The following is a 20027-nucleotide window of genomic DNA, read 5'->3' on the forward strand; positions in this document are numbered from 1 at the left end:
GAACACCTTTGAGACAAGGTAGCCTCTTGTGTGTCTCCACTGTCACTGACCTTCCCCCCAGGTGAATGTTCTGAGCAGGTCACAAAGTTTACACAAAGCTGTTCAAAATTAGTGCTGTGGTTGGCACCCAGGTGAACAGGTGCCTTTCCACCTACTCTGAGGAGTGCTGGGTAAGTGCTGGATAAGTCATGCCAGTGTAAACCAGCATGACTTGGCCAAGCTCAGCCCATTTACACCAGCAGGGATCTGGTCCATAGGTTTTGTTTCACCTGTATTTGTTGCCTGGATTGTACAGACCTATGCCAAACTCTCTGTAAGAACAGTCAGAGCCCAGCAACTGTGTCCCTCAGATGGGACACGGCAAATGGCACTGTAACCCTTCAGGGACACCAGGTCCTGCAGGAGCAATGTTTCTGTAGTTTGCAGTGACTGTTCAGAGTCAGCTTTGGGCTGTCACAGCCAAGGAAGTAGAGGCCAAGGGTGCTCTGAGGTGCTTAGACAGGAGACTGTAGATGCCAATGATGATGGGAGATAGATTCCAACAGCCTGACTGAAAAGGCAGCAAGGAAACTTCAAAATAAAAGAAAAAAAAGCCTAGTGAGTGAAGGAGGTGGTAGATGGTTGAACAGGGGAGATGAAGCAGAGGAAGAAGAGCCACAGGGACACAGGCACCCCAGAGAAAGGGGCCGATGAGCTCTTTAGCACTCACCTGCACAGAACTAGGGCCCAAAGCTGGGTGCAGATGTGGAGCTTGTCCAGAACTGCAGGACATGTTCTCTCCCACAGTGATGGGCAGAATTGGAGTGAAGGGTCTTGTCCAGAGTCTTGCTGAGAGGAGCTTGGCACTCTCCTGAAAGAGGGACAGATCTTTTAGTGGCACATTTACCACAAGGTGTGTGTGCTAATGAAGCCCCACAGACATAAAACTGTGCAGCAGCAGAGACAGTGGAAGAATCTTTCACACCTTATCAAAGCTCCAAAGCCTGATGCCTCCCTGCCCTAGGGGAGAAAGGAGAGGGTGGGAAGTTCTTCCAGCTGCCCAAGCTGGCTTGCTCCCTCACTGGCAAAAGAAGCTAATGAGCTCCCCCCCTAAACAAAAAGCTTAGCAAGAAAGGCTCCAGTTCCCTCTAACAATGGGAATTATCCTTCTATCCTCTGTCACTGCCTCAGCCCTAGAGCCAGCAACAAGCTCTCTGCAGAGGTACCAGTGTTGCTTCCCAGCCTTGTCAGCACTTCCTCACCCACCAGGTTCCTCCTAGCACAGAGAGAGAGAAATAGGAAGAGAGAGCAGGGAACAAGAATGTGAGGTTGCAAATGCTGGTTAAATTGTCTTTTCCCTTTTAGGAGCTCCATGCAGAAGACAACACCAGGTTCTGCCAGAAGGATGACAATGAGCAAACATCCTTCAGCGACCACAACCCGCGGCACGAGCCCAAGGGGGGGTTCCGCAGCTCCTTCCGCAAGCTCTTCAAAAAGAAATAAGCAGCCCCAGGAAAGGCAGGCCACAGCCAAAGCACAGCAGTGCTTCCCCAGGTCCCCGAGGGTGGAGACAGACAGCAAGGCCCCAGCATCCCCCTGACTAACACAGAGGGTGGAGGGTGGGGGAGAGGAGACTCTCACAACTGCCTTACAAATGCATCCTGCTCTTTCTAGCACAGGGCAGGGCCAGGCTTTGGGTTGCAGTGGAGCTCAACCAGCAGGTCCAATAAGCACAGGAACTTGCTAGCTTTCATCTCTACCTGACTGAACTTCCCTCAGTTTTGGAAAGCTTTGGCCAAACCCTAATATCTTCTCCTCCCCTCCATCCCCCAAAACTGCTTGATTTGCCATACGACTTTGCTCTTCCAAACTCAAGGCAGGTCTTGTTTGGCCTCAACCACAACAGAAAGGTTACCTTTGCAGCCCTGGCCAGAAGTCTAAAATTATCTTCTTTCCTGTACTTTCCAAAAAAAATCCACCATCAAAGATGCATTCCAGGAAACCAGCTCGCATTACAAGTGGTTTGAGAAAGTCTAAGAAGCATCAGCTGAAGCACCGAGCGTTGCACTGCCTAATCAGCTACATCCTTTCTTTTGGACTTCCATCACTCACCAAAATCCTATATCACCTTCTATGTGAATGCTGTTTTCCTGAATTGTGTCCTGCTATAGGAATCACTGCTTCTGCTCTCAGAATCGCCCGTGTCTCCAGGCAGGTGATGCAGGCTGGGCCCTGCCACAAGGGACTCTTCTCCACCTTATCCCCAGTGTGGATCAGTGCAGACACTGGTAGTGCCAAACAGTGTCCTGGCTCCTGGTCTGCAGCACACCTGGAATATACTTTGCTAACTCTTTGGCCTGACACCCTCACGAGCCCCATCACGTGCAGCTCTAGAAATGTTCTCCCAGCTCAAAAACGAGGCCCTAGGGCAGGAAAGCTGATGGTGCACTGTGTTCAGAGCCACAGCCCTCCTCCTTGTGCAAGGACAGATCAACGAGGCCACCCTCCTCGCAGCACCTGGATGTGAGAAACCCTCAGTAACTGATCTCTGCAGGAGAGTGAGCAGCTCTGCTGTGTAACCTGTGTCACACACCCGCAGTGAGAGCACGCTGGCTCAGTGAGTTACCAGTGCAGTACTGGTGAGCTCTGGTGTCACCTGAAGCTGGGACACCCTGAGGGCAGTTTCAAAAGCAACTGTGGTTTCATCACCTTGTTTTCACATGCCTGGGACACTGGTCTGTCTAAAGGACAGCTTCACCTTAAAAAGTTGTGAACTGTCTCCATGGGGCCAACAGCAATGCCTTGGGGGAAATACTGTGAGACTGGGGGCTTGGGAGTCCCCACATCAGTGCAAGGGTGGTTGGTTTTGGGGCCAAGAGAAGAGCACCCACCATGCTGCATGGCTCTCCTGGCCGTGGCAGCAGGACAGGGGAGCCCAGAGCAGGTGTCTGTGGCCAATATCTGCTGCAGATGCAGGGCCCAGAGCTCTCCAGTGTTGATTGACCTGCACCTACCACCTGCTTTTCCTCTGCTAGAGGCAGAGGGGTGTGTGTGAAAAGGGCTGTCCAGACAGACAAAACCCATCCTTTACTGCAATCAAGGTTTTCCCAACATTTCAAGAATGTGACCAATCAAAACCCCAAAGACTAAAATGTTTTAGCTGGTCCCTCTCTCATAGATTTTAATGAAACAAATACCCACTTCTCCTCCTTACAAAAAGGAAAGAAGTACCATACTTTCCTCTCCTAGCTTTTGAAAACTATTCTGGGAAGATTTTTTTTTAATGTAAGGCTTTTAATGGAAAAAAAATCCCCTTCCATCTCCCTCCCTTTCCCTCACATCCTCATAAAATTACAAATTCCATGTCCCTTTCCAGTCAGGACTGCTTCATGCTGACCAGCCACTGAATCACAAAGACTGTTCCTAGGACTTGGCAGCTTTTAGTCAGACTGTGCAGGGCCAGGATAGAAATTATGTAGGAAGAGCCAGATACTTGTAACTGAACCATCAGCAAAGCCTGTTTGTTCTGCACAGGAATCAGCCACAGACAGAGCAGTTTGTTTGTCCATGGAGCCAGAGCTGTATCATTATGGACAAGTGTCCATTGTAATGCACTGATCCTGTCAAGGGCTCTGATTCTTGTGGTTTTGGTCTCATGTATGTAATGACACTTCAATCCGTCACAAAACAAATCTGCTTTTCATATTTGCCAAGCAAAAAACCAGGACAGAAACAGGACAAAGGAAAAAACCCTACCTGCTAACATCCCCTGGGTGAGGAAATCCTTCCAAAGTGGCAGACTCTTGCTTGTAAAATGCATGTGGATTTCAGCTTCTATTTTAGTGATTTAAGGCAGTCAGAACTGATGGTTATTTATTTTTGATTCTCTGAGTTCTTACTTCCAGGCCTATACTTACCACTTGAGATGTCCTTGTACCTGCTCAGAATCTGCAAATGTAAATAGTATGAATGAATGATGCTCAGCACCACACACACACAGCCTGTCACAGGGTCCATTTCAAATCCATCTTTAGTGTACATGTGTGCTCTGGATTGTTTTTCTTCCTTTGCCAAATAAACGTTGCCTTTAAATAACGCTGTTGCCTCTTGCACTGAATCAGCCAGAAGGCTGCATCCATTAAAAGAGAAACAACTGTTTCTCTGGTCCCTGAGGCAACATTACTTACACAATCCTGTATCCCTACAACTCCAGCCATGCAAGCAGACACTGCTCCCTACACAAAGTTCTAAGGCTCTTATTCAGAACCCAGCTGATTCACTCTCAAGGCTTCTGGTCAAGATCCTGTTGTTGGTGTAGCTCACTGTGACAGATCTTCATCTCCTTAAGACTCTTCCGGACCACACCTCTCCACAGCTACACTCCCTGTTTAAGTCAGCCATCCTAGACTCAAAACAAAAAAAGGCTTACTCCAAAATAGATGCAACAAATTGTCCAAAGCAATTCCAATAACATGTGCCCTTGATCACCTACCTTTGGTTACCTTATTTTTAAAAATATTACAGATGTTCTGTACCTTTGGCAGCTAAATTGTCATGCATCTGGCAAAAGGCTTTTTATTTTATTTTTCCCTTTCAACTTTTCAGCCACCCAGTACAAAGATTTCACACTTGCTGGCTAGAAAGTAAGAAAAGAACCTTACTCTTTACTTCATTTCCCTCATAATGCACTATTTTTCCCTGAACACAAAAGGTAAATTTGCTCTCAGTGCACAGAAAAATACATTTAAAGGTGGTTTGTTTTTTTTTTAATGGAAAATAAGGAATGGGATTTACAAAATAAGTTAAGAGCATTTTTGTCTTTACACCTGTATTAGGCCACAGGTTTGTCTCCCAAAGAAAGACTTCACCTCTGCACTATATGGATTTAGAAATGGTAATCAAACAATCTTTTCAATGAAGCACAATAATCTACTACGTTCAACAGTGGTACCTCCAGTGATATCACTGGGAAAATCTAATTTAAAACACACATGAAAGAAAAATGATTAAATAATCCCACAATGTCACTCTGAAACTTGAAGGATCTATAATCCAGTGTATTAGCATGCTCTGAGACAGGCCTCTCCCTCCCTGATTTAAGAGAGGCATATTAGAGCAGCAGGTTAGCCCACACTGGAAATGGCTTCTTGAGGATGAAGCACTCCAACACTTCCCTGATATCAACCCTGAAAGAGGAGAATATTCCCCATCAGCAGCCAGGTTTGCTGCAGGGGCTGCTGAATGCCACGACAATAATGTGTCACCATGGGGTCACCAGGCAGCACAACAGCGACTTCCCACACAGCAGCTGGACAGAAGCAAATGTTCAGTACCTACAGAATCACCACAGAATCATGGAACAGTCTGGGCTGGAAAAGAACCTTTAAAGACCACCGAGCCCAACCCCCTGCCATAAGCAGGGACATCTTCACCTAGATGTGGCTGGTGAGAGCTCTTCCAGCCTGACCCTGAATGTTGCCAGGGATGGGGCATCTTCCACCTCTGGGCTACCTGTTCCAGTGGTTCACCACATCCATTGTGAAAAACTTTGTCCTTATACTTTGTCTAAATCTACTCTCCTTTAGTTAAAGCCATTACTCTGTCCTACTGCAAGAGGCCCTGCCAAAAGAAGGTTGTCCCCAACTTTCTTATAAACCCATGAAGTTCTGCTACATAACCCTGCCTACAGAGCTTGCAGTGGTTCTGGCTGCCTTTTAGCCATATATCAGCTCTCTACAGCAGTACAGCAACTCTCCAGGCCTCCACACGAGCACATTTCATTGTCCAGGCCACACCTGACCAAATCAGGGTCATTTACCAAGAAGGCAGAGAGCATTATTAAAATGATTTAATTTTCTACGTGAAAAGTATTGTCACTAATGCAAACACAATCCAAGTAAGAAGCCATTCCAGATCAGAAATTATTAACACACAGCTGCCACGACACAAACCAGTGGCTTAGCAGTTGAATACAACTCCTAAATGCTACAGGTTTGATTCTGACCCTGTCCTTCCTGTTTGCACCAGAGTCAACACCACGATTTGCACACTGTGACTGACCCCTGGGCTCCAAAGAATGTTTACTTTAGGTTCTTCCACGGTGGCCACTGTCACCTGTTGTCCAAGTTTCTCACCAGGAAAGCACTTTTATCCTCCACCACAAACAGGGAACAGCATTCCCCACTTCACAAAGGAAAGTGGGGACATTTAAGAAATCTGCTGAGTAGCAGAAGCCATGTGAGGTCCCTCCTGACTGAGCACCCTGAGCACTGGGTGGCCTGCTCTGCCTTGGCTGCCCAACAGCACAGACAAAACGTGCTGAAGAAGAAATACAGATCAGAAAGTCTCAATTTATGGAGTTTTCCTGCTAACCCACTGAGGAGCTAATAATTTAGGTAACACTGCCAACAGTATGCTCATCACAGTGTTTTTATCCAAAGAATCCATAACCTAAACTACACCTCCTGTGGCTTGACAGTTTTTATAAAGCTCCCATATAACGTTGTCCTCTGAATCCACGGTTTTGAGATCTTCACTTTGTTTTTCTTTTGCCAGAAAAAATTGTTTCAAAACAACACTGTTAAAGACATCTAAGAAGGAATACAACAGACAATTTCAAGATCTGACTTTGGTGAAAACTGCCATTCCTGTTGATGAAATGCTTTCCCAGTGTAACAACCACACCAAAGAATCAAAGGGCCCTGATCAATGGCATTACTGAAAGCATTAAAAAAGGTGATTTCTGCCATCATTCAACTGACACTATCCCTAAGAGATCCAGCTGTCCAAGATCCTGAGATGTGTCCTTCTTCCAAAGAGGATACGTGAAGGAATTTTACTTGCCTCATGAGCCATGTGAACTGAGCATGAGACTCGTTATGCTTCACTTTATGCTTCACATACCTAGTGCAGAGGACATTACAGAGCTCCTTTTCTTCAACAGCTGTCATCCATTACTGTCCCAGTCTGGTCTGGAGCCGAAGAGCAGCATGCAGGTTTATGGATAAACCACGTCAGAATATTTACAACATACCTGTTTTGTCATGTGTATTTTGGACAGAAAAAGCCATTGTAAAGATTAATATAAGTTTGATTTTTTTCTAACATTTGTCATACAGGATGTGGGCAACATTTTGTAAGGTAAAATAATTCACTTTGGGAATAACCCAGCCTCTCAAATATTACTGAATTATTATTTGTAACATGCCAGAAACACCTCTTTAGTCTCTTATTACTAAAATACATACACTGAACTAGGAAAAATACGTACCACAAGATGGGCTTTCATCCCCCTCAGCGCTTAACTGAAAAACTAAGTTGAACATTTGTCCATTAATAATTTAACGTATGTCAGCCAAACATATCTTTATCTTTATTTCAATTAAATTAAAAACAATCTGCAAGTATATTTATGCAACATTCACTATATACACACGATTTATGCAACTGCAAGGCAATCCTATGTATGCTGATTATTCTATTGTTAGTAAAACATGACAATAGCTATGGAAGTTGACAAGTGACTGTTTTCATGGCATGACTGAAAAAGAATAGCTACTAGCCATGAAATGGATTATCAGTAAACCTTAAAAAGAACATGACATAACCTAGCAGAGATTAACAGTCTTCTAAATGTAGTATATTTGCTTCAGATGATAGTGCTGCTTTAAAAAAAAAAATCGCTGTCACCTTAATGATGTAAGACTTTCATCAGCTCTATCTAAAGAAAGCAATAATTAGACATTATGCTTCCTGGCAAAAATTTATTTTTGAACTGGCACCACAGTATTTCAGAAAATAATAATAAAGTACCTCTTTGGTGAAGCCTAGGTACCCCCTACTACTCATTGTAACAACTTGTAAACAGGACCGCAATACAGTGCTTTGCCTTAATTCTAGCTCGGTTAGGTACCACAGATCTTCCTCACAGTCCTTCTCATAATTTTAGGAAGGTATTTTAAAGCAGGGAGTAAGTAAAGCAAAGGAAAATTAAGAAGGATATAAAGTTCCCTGTTTGAGATTTAAAAAAAGTGCATAATGTTTTCATTCCGAAAACTGTGCCACTGTATGGAACTGATGGATACAAGACTGTTTTTCCTTCCTGTACTGGACATTACTGATCATTACACAAACACAGTCTCTGCTCATTGGCCAAAGAAGTCTCTCCAGACTGGTTTCTGGTACAATCAGCTGTCCAATTATTTTAGAACAAAGTCCTGCATACTAAAACAAGAATAGCAAGTTAACCGGGTTTTCCACTAGAAAGTCTGTTTTTGCAACTCCATTTCTGTACACTACATTTCCAACGCATTGGAGAGTTCTTAGTGTTTGGCATACACATCCCAACTCCTTGACACCACCAGGTTCAGTGCATCCATTGCCAGCAACAGACATAGCACCAGGAAAATGCGACTCCCAGCGCGAGGGACAGTTCAGGAGGAGGGGGCGTTCTCCAGCAAGGGTGGCCCATCCCGATGCATCGACGGGTGCGTGTGCTCCCTTTTGTAAGTTTTTGGAGGAAGCTTTGGGATATGTTGAGAAGTGCTTTGTCGTGGAGGAACGGGCGGCCCAGCAACAGAAGGGAGGTCCACGTCCTGCGGTATCAAAGGCGGCGATGGCAGATGCCTCCGTGCTACATGTGGAGAAGGGGTCTGGGGGGGAGGGGGCGTGAACGGAGAGGGGCTGTTTGGGAAGAAGGCGTTACCAAGTTCGCTTTTTCTGCCCAGGGGTGGAGGCTGGAGGTGTAGTGGTGAGCTAGAGAAAACGTCTGGAGTTCGCACAGGTTCCCGTGGCGGTAGCTCGGGGGGGTTTGCAGTGGTAACACAGGAGTCAGAGATGCAGGTCCGATCAGGCACCGAGTACCTTGGAGAATACACTTTAGAGGTTGGTTGCCTAGGAGGGATTGCTGGTGGGTTGTCCAGGTGTGCAGAAGTAATCTGAGGTACACAAACACTTCAGTCAGTAAAATTCCAGAGTGGCAGCAAAGCACAGGACCCTGCTGTGAAACAGAAGCCCCCTCCTGTACTGCAGATTGCTCTTAGCAGGGCTGCAGCAACACATGAGTGAACAGCCAAGGATGGAAGGCATGAAGATGCACAGAGAGGCACAAAGGCAAGGCAAAGAATGGTCAAAGGAACAATTTCCATGCTAGCTCCAGGTCTGCTTGCTGGGGAGGTTTGGATATCTTCCACCACCTCCCCAGTAAAAAGCACTTGGAATGATTTAATATGTCAGGAATTTCTTCCAGAAAACTACAAAAAGGGAGAGGCTGATGATGCTGAACAGGGAAAAAAAAAACTATGCTGAGAAGATGGAGTTAAGTAGTCAGAACTAGGGAAGTGAACAGTTCCCAAGTTGCAGACCATAGTGACAGGATAACTGATCTCCAACACCCTATCACGTACACAATGTTTTCAAATACATTTTGGTAGCATTTCAGATACATTTTGGTGATGCATCAAGTTCTGCTGACTGGCAAAACAATTGCCTGTAGTCTGAAAAGAACTGCTGAAGAGCCACTTAGAAGCTCTCTTCAAAAACATATCTGCTTTGAAGTGATTTTGAGTGGGATTTTCAAATCTGAAGTTACAAATAAGCTTCCACTGAAATCAGGTGAAATTTGACAGTGTCTGCAGCAAAGGCTGGATCAGATCCCAGCTGCCAGACAAATGCAAAAGGAAAATGTAGCAATGGCTTAAGCAGGCAGGATAGGTAAGCAAGAGGGGAAAGCAAGCACTTGAGCACCACAGCATCAGGATCAAATATTCTGGTGAAACTTTCCAGAGGACTGAGTTGTGTGTATAGCACTTTCCATCATTACTGTTCATCAGTTCTTACTCTTAATTAATATTTCCTAAAAACGATACTAGGAAACAATTAATTCCAGATGGAAACACCTGCTTGAAGCCTCAAGTTCTCACAGGCTATGCAAGGGCATGAGCATCATGCAGTCTCATCAGCAGATGAGACTTTTGTAAATTTAGCTCCCATCTATTTTCATTTGTTTGAGATCAAGACATAGTGAGGTAGAGCTGTGAAGGCCTGAAAAACATGGCTGCTTACTCTTTCACATGCAGTTCTTAAAAAGTAAAGGTACTGTCTTTGAGAGTTACTTTTCTATCATACCCTGCCCCTCTTCCCCCAGAAAAACAAATGACCTTTTTTCTGCTTACTTACTTTTGATGGGGAGGATTCAGCTGGGGCAGATTCTGGTCTTCTTCGTGGAGGAACAGGAGGAGGGACAGGAGCATCATCTGAAGTTTTGGTAAAGTTTATGGATGACACAGAAGCAGATCCTAAGGGACATAAAAGACCTGTTGATGATGATAAACTTTTGGCTCAATATTGCTGCTAATAGAGGTGCCATAAATAATGAAGTGATTGCTCATAAAAAGCATCATGGATCAAGGAAGTGGCAAATAAAGACAATGAAACAAGCCTCTAACTTGCAGCTGCCAGAGAAACTGCTTTTCTGAGCTGCAAAGATCTCTGTGACCATCAGCTCCTGAACTTTCTTAAGTAATCCTTCAGACCAAAACCACACCACAAACTTGTTCTTATGTCGCAAAAGCACTGAAATAATATTCTAAACCTGCAGTCAATGGACCCAATAACAAAGAAATCCTTTCTCCAGAGGCTTTCTGAAGACCTGGCTTGGACACTCAGCAATGGCACAGGAACTTCTGTCTTTAGGAAGTCATTTCACCTCCTTGTGGCAACCAGCTGAACACAGGAGTAACCTCTGAAAACCCTTGTATGTGAAAGGAGTCTATATCCATTATTAAATACTGAGGGCACACCACAAAATATGAGCTTCCTTGTATGCTGGGAAAGACAGAAGAAAAAGAGGTGTGGATAGGTCCTGATGGATTTAAAGCAAGCAAATACTGATTTTAAGTTCTGCAGGAAAACCACCCATGTACACTGAAATCAGTTCTGAATTGCAGCAACAGCATAAGGCACCTACAAACAATTCATTTTTTATTCTCAATGTTCACCATCAGACACTCACCAAATACTTTCACACAAATCCTATGGCAGCACATCCCACAAGTTTGTTTGGGATATATATGGGCCTAGAGATTACCTCTGCCTTCAGTTTTGACAGGTCCTTCAAAGACTTGTAACAGTCCCTATGTAACACATCTAATTCTGTTCAGTTTCTCCTTCACAATAAAAACTTTTTAAAGAAAAAGTAAGAAATACTGAAAGTTTTTTATGCTGCAAGGAGACAAAAGCGATGATTTTTACAGTCACTTGAGAAGGCTAAAGCTGGTTTCCCCTGCCTAACACCACAAAATGTGAGTGGCACGTGCTGTCTGTGAGCACCTACGTGTGTGGAAAGGACTGGAGGGGTCCGAGTCGAAGACGCTGCAGGCGTCCGTGGTGCTGGAGGTGGCAGAAGCCGGGGGTGGGGTCAGCGGGGTCCGGGGCGAGTTGGGGGCAGACGCCGTCGCTTCCGTCTCGCTCTCCGGGATGCGGCTGTAGCTGATCTTCCTTGGCTCCTGCTGCAGGGGTGTGGGATGCCTCATGGTACCTGGCCTTGGATTAGAGGGACGAACACCTGGGGACTTGAGAGGGTAGCTGTACTTCTTGGGCTGAAACGACAGGAAATATCAACCAAAGTCAAAAGGCTGTGGGATCACTTAAATGTAGCTATGTAGTTAAGTCAGAGATCTGAAATGACTTCTGCCACCTATGAAAGACAATTGTAAGCACTTTCTGAAAAATAAATACAAAAATTGAATACTAACAAATCTTGGAGGAGGCTTGACATTTCGTGGCTCTATCTCCAGTGACTTGTTGAAGAGATAATCTGTAAATTCTGTCTCCACGCTGTTTCCCATTGGATTCAGGTTTTCAAAAAATCTCTGCAATACAAGAAGGCAGACAACTTGTCAGCTAAGATGCTTCTTAATACTGCTTGTTTCTACAGCACAAATGATCCCAACTGTTCAAGAGAAGAGAGAAAATGCTGGAGTCAAAGGCATTGACAGACTTGAGCCATTAAATCTGCTCATCGCCAGGCCTTTTCTGGACATTGCTACTGCTATTCTTGGCTTGAAAACCAGCTGTGCAAGTACCCTAAATGCTTTCTGCAGTGCAAAATCAGACCAGGTTTGCCCAAGCACTTCCAGAAGAGGCTGCAAACAATCCATCTTTACACTGATGCAGGGAAGATTGCTCCCACACTGCATTCTGTCAAAGCCTGAGGAGAACAAATCAAAAAAACCCTTGCAGAATCTCTTAAGATAACCTGAACTGTGATTCTCTGAAAGCACACAGCTCAAAAGATGGTAAGGAAAAAAGAAAAAAGGAAGAAAGGAAAGCAACCAGAGAGGACACTGCTTAGAGAACACCTCAGACCAAGGAAAACAAGCACCAGGAGAAAGAAAGATGCGAGTATCATCTCCATCAACACACGATGTAAACACAGTTCTATCAGGTAAACATGGAACATAAAGGTGTAACAGAGGAGGAAAAGACAACTGCGCTCACTGGACAAATAATTGCAACTGAGTGAAGGACAATGAGCATCTGCCAGTTTCAGTTCCTGTCTAACACTGATCAATAAGAAGATCTACCAAAGTCCCAACAGCTGAGAAAAAAATGAAACAAACCCAAGAAATTGCAAGCATTGAGCTTTCTGGCCTTTCTTACACTGAGACCCAAGAGAGGTTTTATGACAGGTCCTCTACTCATCTCTGATCTAGTCAGACTGGATCTATGTGAATTCAGCCTGTCCTTATGGCCTGTCAGCTGACAGAATGACCACAGAAGGAAACTGTGTCACTTACCCTGATGTCAAATTCCACTCTTAAACAATATGGCTGGTTCTGGTACTGCTGGATCTCTCCTGTTATCTCAGCTACCTTCCTTCTCTTGCTGAAGTTTATAAGGTCTTTCCCATGGCGCTTGAGAAATTCAGGATTGCCTTCTTCTGTTTTCAAAATGTTGGTTAAGTAAATCCCTAAACAGCACACAGAAGAGGTTTTCAACACAGAGTACAAAACAAAGAGGAAGTCACAACTGAATACAAGGAATTCTTAAAGAATTTAATTTGTGCACTGCAATTATTTAGAAAATGCCTCTGTTAGGGTCAACAAGAGAACTGCACCTCACCTTCCACTAAGGGTGACAATTTAAATATTTTAACATGCCTTTTCCAGAAAGATACCTTTTTGCATCAAAGTCCCAAAGCCTGTGCATCTTTCTATGGTTTAGGAAGCTCATACAACTGAACACTAAAAGGGGACACTGAACAGGAGTGCTTTCTCTTAACTCCTTTTCTCCATTAGACACCCCAGCTAAACTCCAAAAATTATTTTCAAGTTTTATCTTCACTTCATAATTGCATAAAATAATTTGAAGATTAGGAATAAAAAAATGCTCTCCACAGATCATTGTCTGGAATTGTCATTATGACTTGACAGAAATAACTGAAGCTATTCACATGATCCTGCTAACCTCTACTCATCTCTGAAGCAGGACAGAAGGTTTCTTAGTTGATCTTATCTTTCTTTGCAGAGCTCTGGAGTATATCTTTCCCCAATCTGTAAAAGGCCAAAAAAGCCATCAACACTATTTTCTTTCAGTTTTGGCTTGAAGCCTATGTTGGACAAGTGCACTGTCCAGACTTGGAACTGATCTGTAGCAAACATTTAGGTGGCTAGCTTAAGAACAGGAGTGACATGTGCTTAACATGACAATCTACTCAGTGTCAGTAATCTACTTCAAAGAAGAACTGTCAAATCTGATGATAAAGAGGATGCTTGCTTTCCAAACTCTGTTTCTACAGAAATAACTTTTTAATAGAAATGAGACTATAGCTGTATTTTTTGGAACACTTAATGAGGAAGAGGATCTTTCTTTTTCTCCCAGTCAATGGCAATAATATTTCTAATGTGACTGCCATCTATTGAGAGTATATCTGGTTGTAACAGTTCAAAGCACACTCAAAGTAAAAATCAGAAAATATGGATATTGTATAAAATGGGATATTGCAGATATACTTATTTTTACTGTAAATTATACCTTCCATGAATAGTCACTTTAGGGTTTTTTTCACATATTCATGTCTGGGCACCTGTCCTGTTAAAATTGACTTTTCTCTCTATTGCTCATACTCTGTTTAGTCCCTTAGCTCAATACTTTCCAAATGTTCATGTGGAACACGGCTCATCCAAACCACACATACTCACCAAAAAAAGGCACACAAGGAGGATTTATGGACCTGAGTTTTGCCAAGTATTTCTTATAATGGTCCTCACTCAGCTCATAAGCTTCTTCTAAGATCTTCTTCTGGCGACTTGGAATTTGCTTCAAAGAGAGAGCAAACAGGTGGTTTGGAAAGAGAAGATAAAGGCATGGCCCAGCAACAGTACTGAGAGTAATGGTCTCCCACTGGCACTTGAACCAGGGACCACGAGGACACTTCCCCATCATCCTGAGATAACTTTCTTAAGTGGGGATGGATTTCTTGCTTCTGAAAGCAAGGGAAAAACCCTCTCTCTTACACCCTGGTTGATCAGTTTCTTGGGGGATTTACTTTCCTGGCTCCTTGGAAGGAAATGCTTACTGACAAGACAGGCTTTCAGTGCAGCCAACGTACCCTGCATGACACTGCCATAGCAAAAGTGGAAAATATTTCACTGTACCTCAAACGTGTGGTCCAACCTATAAACTGCTGCAGAGTTCATAGCACTGACAATCTCAAGGACACCATTGAAGTTGTTCAGCTCTTGAAAAACTTGCAGGATCTCAATTATCCGGCTCACTACAATTACTCTTTCCTCTAGGTTTTCTGTTTCTACAATGCATCTAAACACACAAGAACATTGGGGTTCATGTTAAAGCACTGATGAGGTTTCCAGAGTCAAATATTAACTTGTAACAAAATATGATTTTATCAAATTATTGATGTAGTTCTGAAAATGTCTTAAGACATTTGAAAATATTCTAAGAATAAAAAGCTCGAGACCACTATGTGAAATTTCTCACAGGCACCCATTTTAGCATCTAAACACCAAAACAGGAATTCTCTTAGAACAGAATTTTTCACAGTACACTGGTGAATGCTCTGTAAATGTCCAGATATGGAGTAGGTGCAGATTCAGGAGAGTCACTTACTTTTCAAACCACAGAGTTAGGTTAGTTGTATGCCTTATCATTTTGAGAAGGTTGGGAGAATTAATTTCTTTATCTTCCTTTGTCCACACACTTCCAACTAGTTCTGATGGCTGCACAGCTCTGGAAGAATAGATATTTTATCAAAAAATGTAACTAAAAGCAGGAAGGTATTATTTTTCCAAACCCTCTTGATTTTCATTGAATTTGGAATTCATATTTACAAATAAATTCTTAAGGTATCCCTTCTACAATGTTAGGCTGCCCTCATGACTAAATGATATTTCTACACTTCTTTTTTTTTAGACTGTAGATGTTTCTTAATGTATGTCACTCTTAACCACCTCTGTTCATCTAAATGAAGAATGAAATCTCCATCTCATTCACCATAACAAAACGTGAGCTTCCAATGCCTGAATAATTTCTTACAGACAGGTGATGAGATCTGACATGGTCCTTAATTTGCTACACAAACCATGATGTGAAGAAAACCGATTTAATAATTGTTCATACTTCTCAAAGGTTGATCTGCTCAGAAAATACCAAGAGAAAGCTGGAGCACAAGGCAATTAACAGTATGCAACGGTCACACATACTGCACATTAACTTTGGAAGGATAAAAAAAATATTGTATTTAAGAGAGCTTCCTCTGAAAAATGGAAATTAATATACACCACTGGTAAAGTCCCTTCATTTCTGTGGGGCTTCACATCAGAGGCCTACAGAAACAATTTCAGGCATGGAGAATATTATGATTTGTGCCACGTGTTTCTCAGTGGAGGAAAGTTACCTGTAAAAATCTGACTCCAGTAAAGTGAGCTGCCGAGCGATTTCTATGGGATGCAGAGTGAGCAAGTCAAAAGTCTCTGTGTGGCCTGGTTTGCTGATGTGCCACTCAATTGCTGGAGGGGGGCTCTCAAAAGTGATGTTGTGGCTCGGCCCAATGGCTTGTGCCTGCTTCTTCCTGTTGATTATCTTTGTGATGGATTCAACCCACTTCTTCATGGCTTTGCCTGGCACACAAAGTTACTATTTAGTCAATACTGTTTTTTCTAAGACATCAGTGTAATTCAGGAATCTTTGGATATAACCCCAAAACCTACTAAATTAAAGCAGTCATATATTCTTTAGGATTGTCATTCTCTACACAAGTGTAGAAGTATTCAAAGACAGAAAGAATTCCCCAACAGCCAATGCTGAGCACGACTTTGCCCAAGCACAAATCAGAACACCCAAATTAGACTCTTGCTCTGATTTAGGTGCTTTTCTTTCTTTTCTGAGTTTACAGTGAGTTTTTGGGAAGAAACCTTATTCTGCCCAAAATGCACTTCTGCAAACACCTTGAACTTTATAGTTTGGGCAAGAGCACATGATTACCTCAGATAACTTAGAAAGTCAAAATAACAAACACAGAAAAGCTTCTTCCTGTACTGCATTTACCATCAAAACTGAGAATAAAATTGAAAGGCAAAATGCCTTTTTAGCTCTGCACCATAAGCCTTTCATGCACCAGTCCGTTGAAAATTTACGAGAAGTCCGTACAATCACAACAGCAAGGTGCTCTACAGTTCTAATGTGAAGTAGCTGGAAACTCCTGTTTCAAAGAAATAATAGTTTCCACCATCCAAGTTTACAAAAATTATCCCTGTGTAAAGTTTAAAATGACAGTCAAATATTCTGTCCTGATCATGACTTGGTTCTTATTATTTTCTATCATTTCAGTTCCTCTACAACAAAACTCAATTTATGTAAATAACAATCATTACTCTGAACAAGAGCCAGATTTTGAATAATAGTGTGTGTGTGGGCTTAATGGAAGTCTATTTAATTTTCTGTTTATGAAGTATTTAATAAGCAGTCCGCCCTGTTTTTCCTGAAAGCAAAATTGACCACACTCTGTATCTCTGAAACAGGATGCTTTAGGATAAGTGTCAGCACTAAAGGAACTGTAAATACCTCTTACTGTTCCAATGAACTCCTCCAAACGTTTCAGAAGGTCAGCATCTCTTTCAAAGTCATAGAAGTGGTGCTCTACCCAGTGTCGACACACATTTAATACTCTGCAAAGCAAAGAATAAAGAAACACTCTACAGCCCAGTCCATCTTCCCTATCAAAGCAGCTCAAGAAAGGCCACTGGCAGCACGCAGGGCCAGTGCAGCCAAAAGTGGCACTTCAGAAGGAATTCAGGGTGGCTCAAGGGATGCGGCACTCACCGTAGCTGCACAGGTTGAATGTACTCTTTCCTAAACCTTTTCAGCTCTGCACTCAGGGGTTGGTCTCCGTTCTCCATGGCAATGCGGTCGGCTTCCGTTGGCTCAGGCTCTGGAATTTCAAATCTAGCACAGAAGATGGGTGTAAGCACCAGGCCTCTGTCACACCAGTCTTGGGCATAAGCTTTTACTTTTTACTGGCAATCCTTGAATTGGACAACTTTTTATAAAGGTGGTTGAAGCAACTCAAAACCAACTGGAAAGCCAGAATCTTACACACTCCAAGTAAAATGAAAAAAAAAATGCACTTCATAAGAACAGTATTTTTAACAGTGGCATACCTTTCTATTAGCAAACTCAGCAACTCCTGAGGTCTACAGAAGGATCTATATGTTGTGAGAAAAGTCCGAACAAAGTTGGGATCTAAGACAAAGAATAATTTTACACTTATGTCAGCAATTACCTGTTTTTCTTTTACAATAACTTCAATTATCTGTTAAAATTAAGGATGTCACCCTATCAACTTACAGAGAAGATGATGTAAACCAAAATGGCTTTGGTAACAGTTCAAAATCCCCTAAAATAGCAATACAAAGCAGAACTTAAAACCAATTTTCATTCTGTTGAAGGTTCACAACAATGACTTTTTTTACCCCCCCCTTCAGTTGTTAAAAGACAGGATTCTTTCCAATGACTTTGAAATTAATACATGATTTTATGTATGAGTAAGCAACTTTGGTTTTGACAGTGATCAGGACATGAGAACTCAAAAAACACATCAAGTCACTTTGCACTGGATAGAAATGGTCTCTTCCACGAGAGAATGCGTCCCCTAAACTGACACAACTGATAACCATTCATGGTTAAGGCAGCTTAGATATTTTTTCACCTGACAGCTACATTAGAGGTTATATTTATTTCACTTCTAGAAAATCAACTGATTCAATTTAAATTGACTAATTACACATACATTTATTTAAAATATGAAAATGTGTCTTAAAAACAATCAAAACAATCAGAAAACCGAAGTGTCTCTCATAATTACAAAAGCAAACCCATTTGTTTTCAAATATGAGGAAATGCAGTGACAGCTCACTTGCACTGCACAGAGCTGACTAGAAACAAAGCTAACACTTATCAGTGAACAGAATTAATGAGCAGATTGCAACAGGTTTGCATATTAAATCCATATCCAGATTTGAAAACCAAACCCCAGCTGGTAATTGTCCTAACACAGAGTGGCCGAAGAGGAACTTACAGGACTTGAAGCAAGAATTCCTGTAGGCTGTAACATGTAGGATAAAAAGGCTGCATTATTTGACCTAATGCTCTACTGGATTTGTTTCCTGGAATATGGAATTTTAAGAGCTGCTTTAAAATCCTCCTTACCTCTTTACCAGCATCTTGTCCATTTGAATGAACATTCCAACTTCCTTAGATCCCACTGAGTTGTTCATTTTGTCAACAGTTTACTGTGATGTGCTGCACACCTTAACAGTGGCAAGTAGCACAGCATTTCCTTGCAATTTTGCTGCATGATAATTCTCATTCCTTAAACAATTGGCTATTCTGCTTCTCACATGTCCTTCATTACTCTATTTTTCTAATCATAACTCTTCTCCCATCAGTCCTTGAAACTGTACTGTCCAAAATTCTTTTCAAAAGCAGAACTCCAATACTTTTTGCACAAAGAAGGTCATCCCTGTTCACATCATCTTCATCATGAAAATACACAAATTCTGAGTTGCTAAAGCAGCACAGTAACTCAAGCTTTCACAGCTTTCAATCTGTACACAGCATCTACTCTAAATAAGGGAGTTTGTCTACATGAAAAAAGAGCTTCCATAGCAATTAACATTTTCAGATCACTGCAAAATCTGAGTCGTAGCTATTGTTATTTACGGGTAGGGTCAGCATATAAATCCACAACACATACTGAATTTCAAATGAAGTAGATCAGAAAATCAAATCTAACTTTGTTATCTTACTAGCAATGGCTATGACTCAAAATAGAGTACAATATATGAGTAAGTGTTAAACAAATACAGACAACACCAGTCAGCCAGGATGTCTGCTCATGTGATAATTCTCTCTTCAATGCAGCCAATTTGAAAGCTAAAAAAGAACAATAACTGTTCTACGAGGATTTATAAATAATCACCCTTGAATTCCTTAAGAAAGGAAACGGACACTATGATGACGCACAAGCACTCAACATATCTAAGCTTTAAAAATAGAAGAGTGCTGCCCTATAGATAAAAAAAATGCCATGACTTTAAAATGTTGGTACCACCTAATCCAGCTGCTCTGAAACAAGAATTGGGCAAGAGGAGATAATGAATACAGAAACACAGTAAAACAAGAAAAACCCACCAGAATATGCAAATAGGGCGAGAACCTGAACTTCTAATTGCAGGGCAATTTCTCTCATGTAAAAATACATGGAAATCTGCTTTTGCAGAGGAGATTTCTCTCTGTTTTGCTGCTCCACCACAGGATAGCTTGGACAGTCTGCCACACCTTGTGACCAGGCAGCCATCAGGGCTGTCTCTCTGTCTGAGCTGTTGTAGAAGCTGGATGCCTCCCACCCCTGGCAGAATTGTTTCCTTAGAGCTGTCCCTGTTGCACAGCAAAGAAATTCTGGCTGATAAAATGGTTTCTCATTTGTTAAGGGGGCGAGGGATGACTTAAACAAAAGGTCTAACACCCTT

At 42.3% G+C, this 20027-nt stretch overlaps 2 protein-coding genes across 8 annotated transcripts in view; one reads left to right on the forward strand and one right to left on the reverse strand.

The window, feature by feature from the left end:
* Positions 1-4074, forward strand: part of ARHGEF33 (Rho guanine nucleotide exchange factor 33) — a 31980-nt gene extending 27906 nt beyond the window's left edge. For all 3 annotated transcript variants that reach the window (XM_064415088.1, XM_064415086.1, XM_064415087.1), the window contains one exon: positions 1345-4074. In XM_064415088.1, the coding sequence (XP_064271158.1) occupies positions 1345-1482 (138 nt within the window). In that variant the 3' untranslated portion in view covers positions 1483-4074. The remainder of the gene's footprint in view (positions 1-1344) is intronic.
* A 3190-nt stretch (positions 4075-7264) lies between these two features.
* Positions 7265-20027, reverse strand: part of SOS1 (SOS Ras/Rac guanine nucleotide exchange factor 1) — a 43226-nt gene continuing 30463 nt past the window's right edge. For 4 of the 5 annotated variants that reach the window (XM_064415080.1, XM_064415082.1, XM_064415083.1 and 1 more), the window contains 12 exons: positions 17658-17739; positions 17320-17442; positions 17062-17165; positions 15896-16118; positions 15109-15228; positions 14637-14799; positions 14181-14298; positions 12777-12949; positions 11733-11849; positions 11312-11576; positions 10156-10274; positions 7330-8915 (listed from right to left, as the gene is read on the reverse strand). In XM_064415080.1, the coding sequence (XP_064271150.1) occupies positions 8412-8915; positions 10156-10274; positions 11312-11576; positions 11733-11849; positions 12777-12949; positions 14181-14298; positions 14637-14799; positions 15109-15228; positions 15896-16118; positions 17062-17165; positions 17320-17442; positions 17658-17739 (2111 nt within the window). In that variant the 3' untranslated portion in view covers positions 7330-8411. Of the gene's footprint in view, positions 7292-7329; positions 8916-10155; positions 10275-11311; positions 11577-11732; positions 11850-12776; positions 12950-14180; positions 14299-14636; positions 14800-15108; positions 15229-15895; positions 16119-17061; positions 17166-17319; positions 17443-17657; positions 17740-20027 lie in introns of those variants that run through there. The other variant, XM_064415084.1, reaches the window with a different exon arrangement.

Source organism: Passer domesticus, chromosome 3 (assembly GCF_036417665.1).
Source record: "Passer domesticus isolate bPasDom1 chromosome 3, bPasDom1.hap1, whole genome shotgun sequence".
NCBI lineage: Eukaryota > Metazoa > Chordata > Aves > Passeriformes > Passeridae > Passer > Passer domesticus.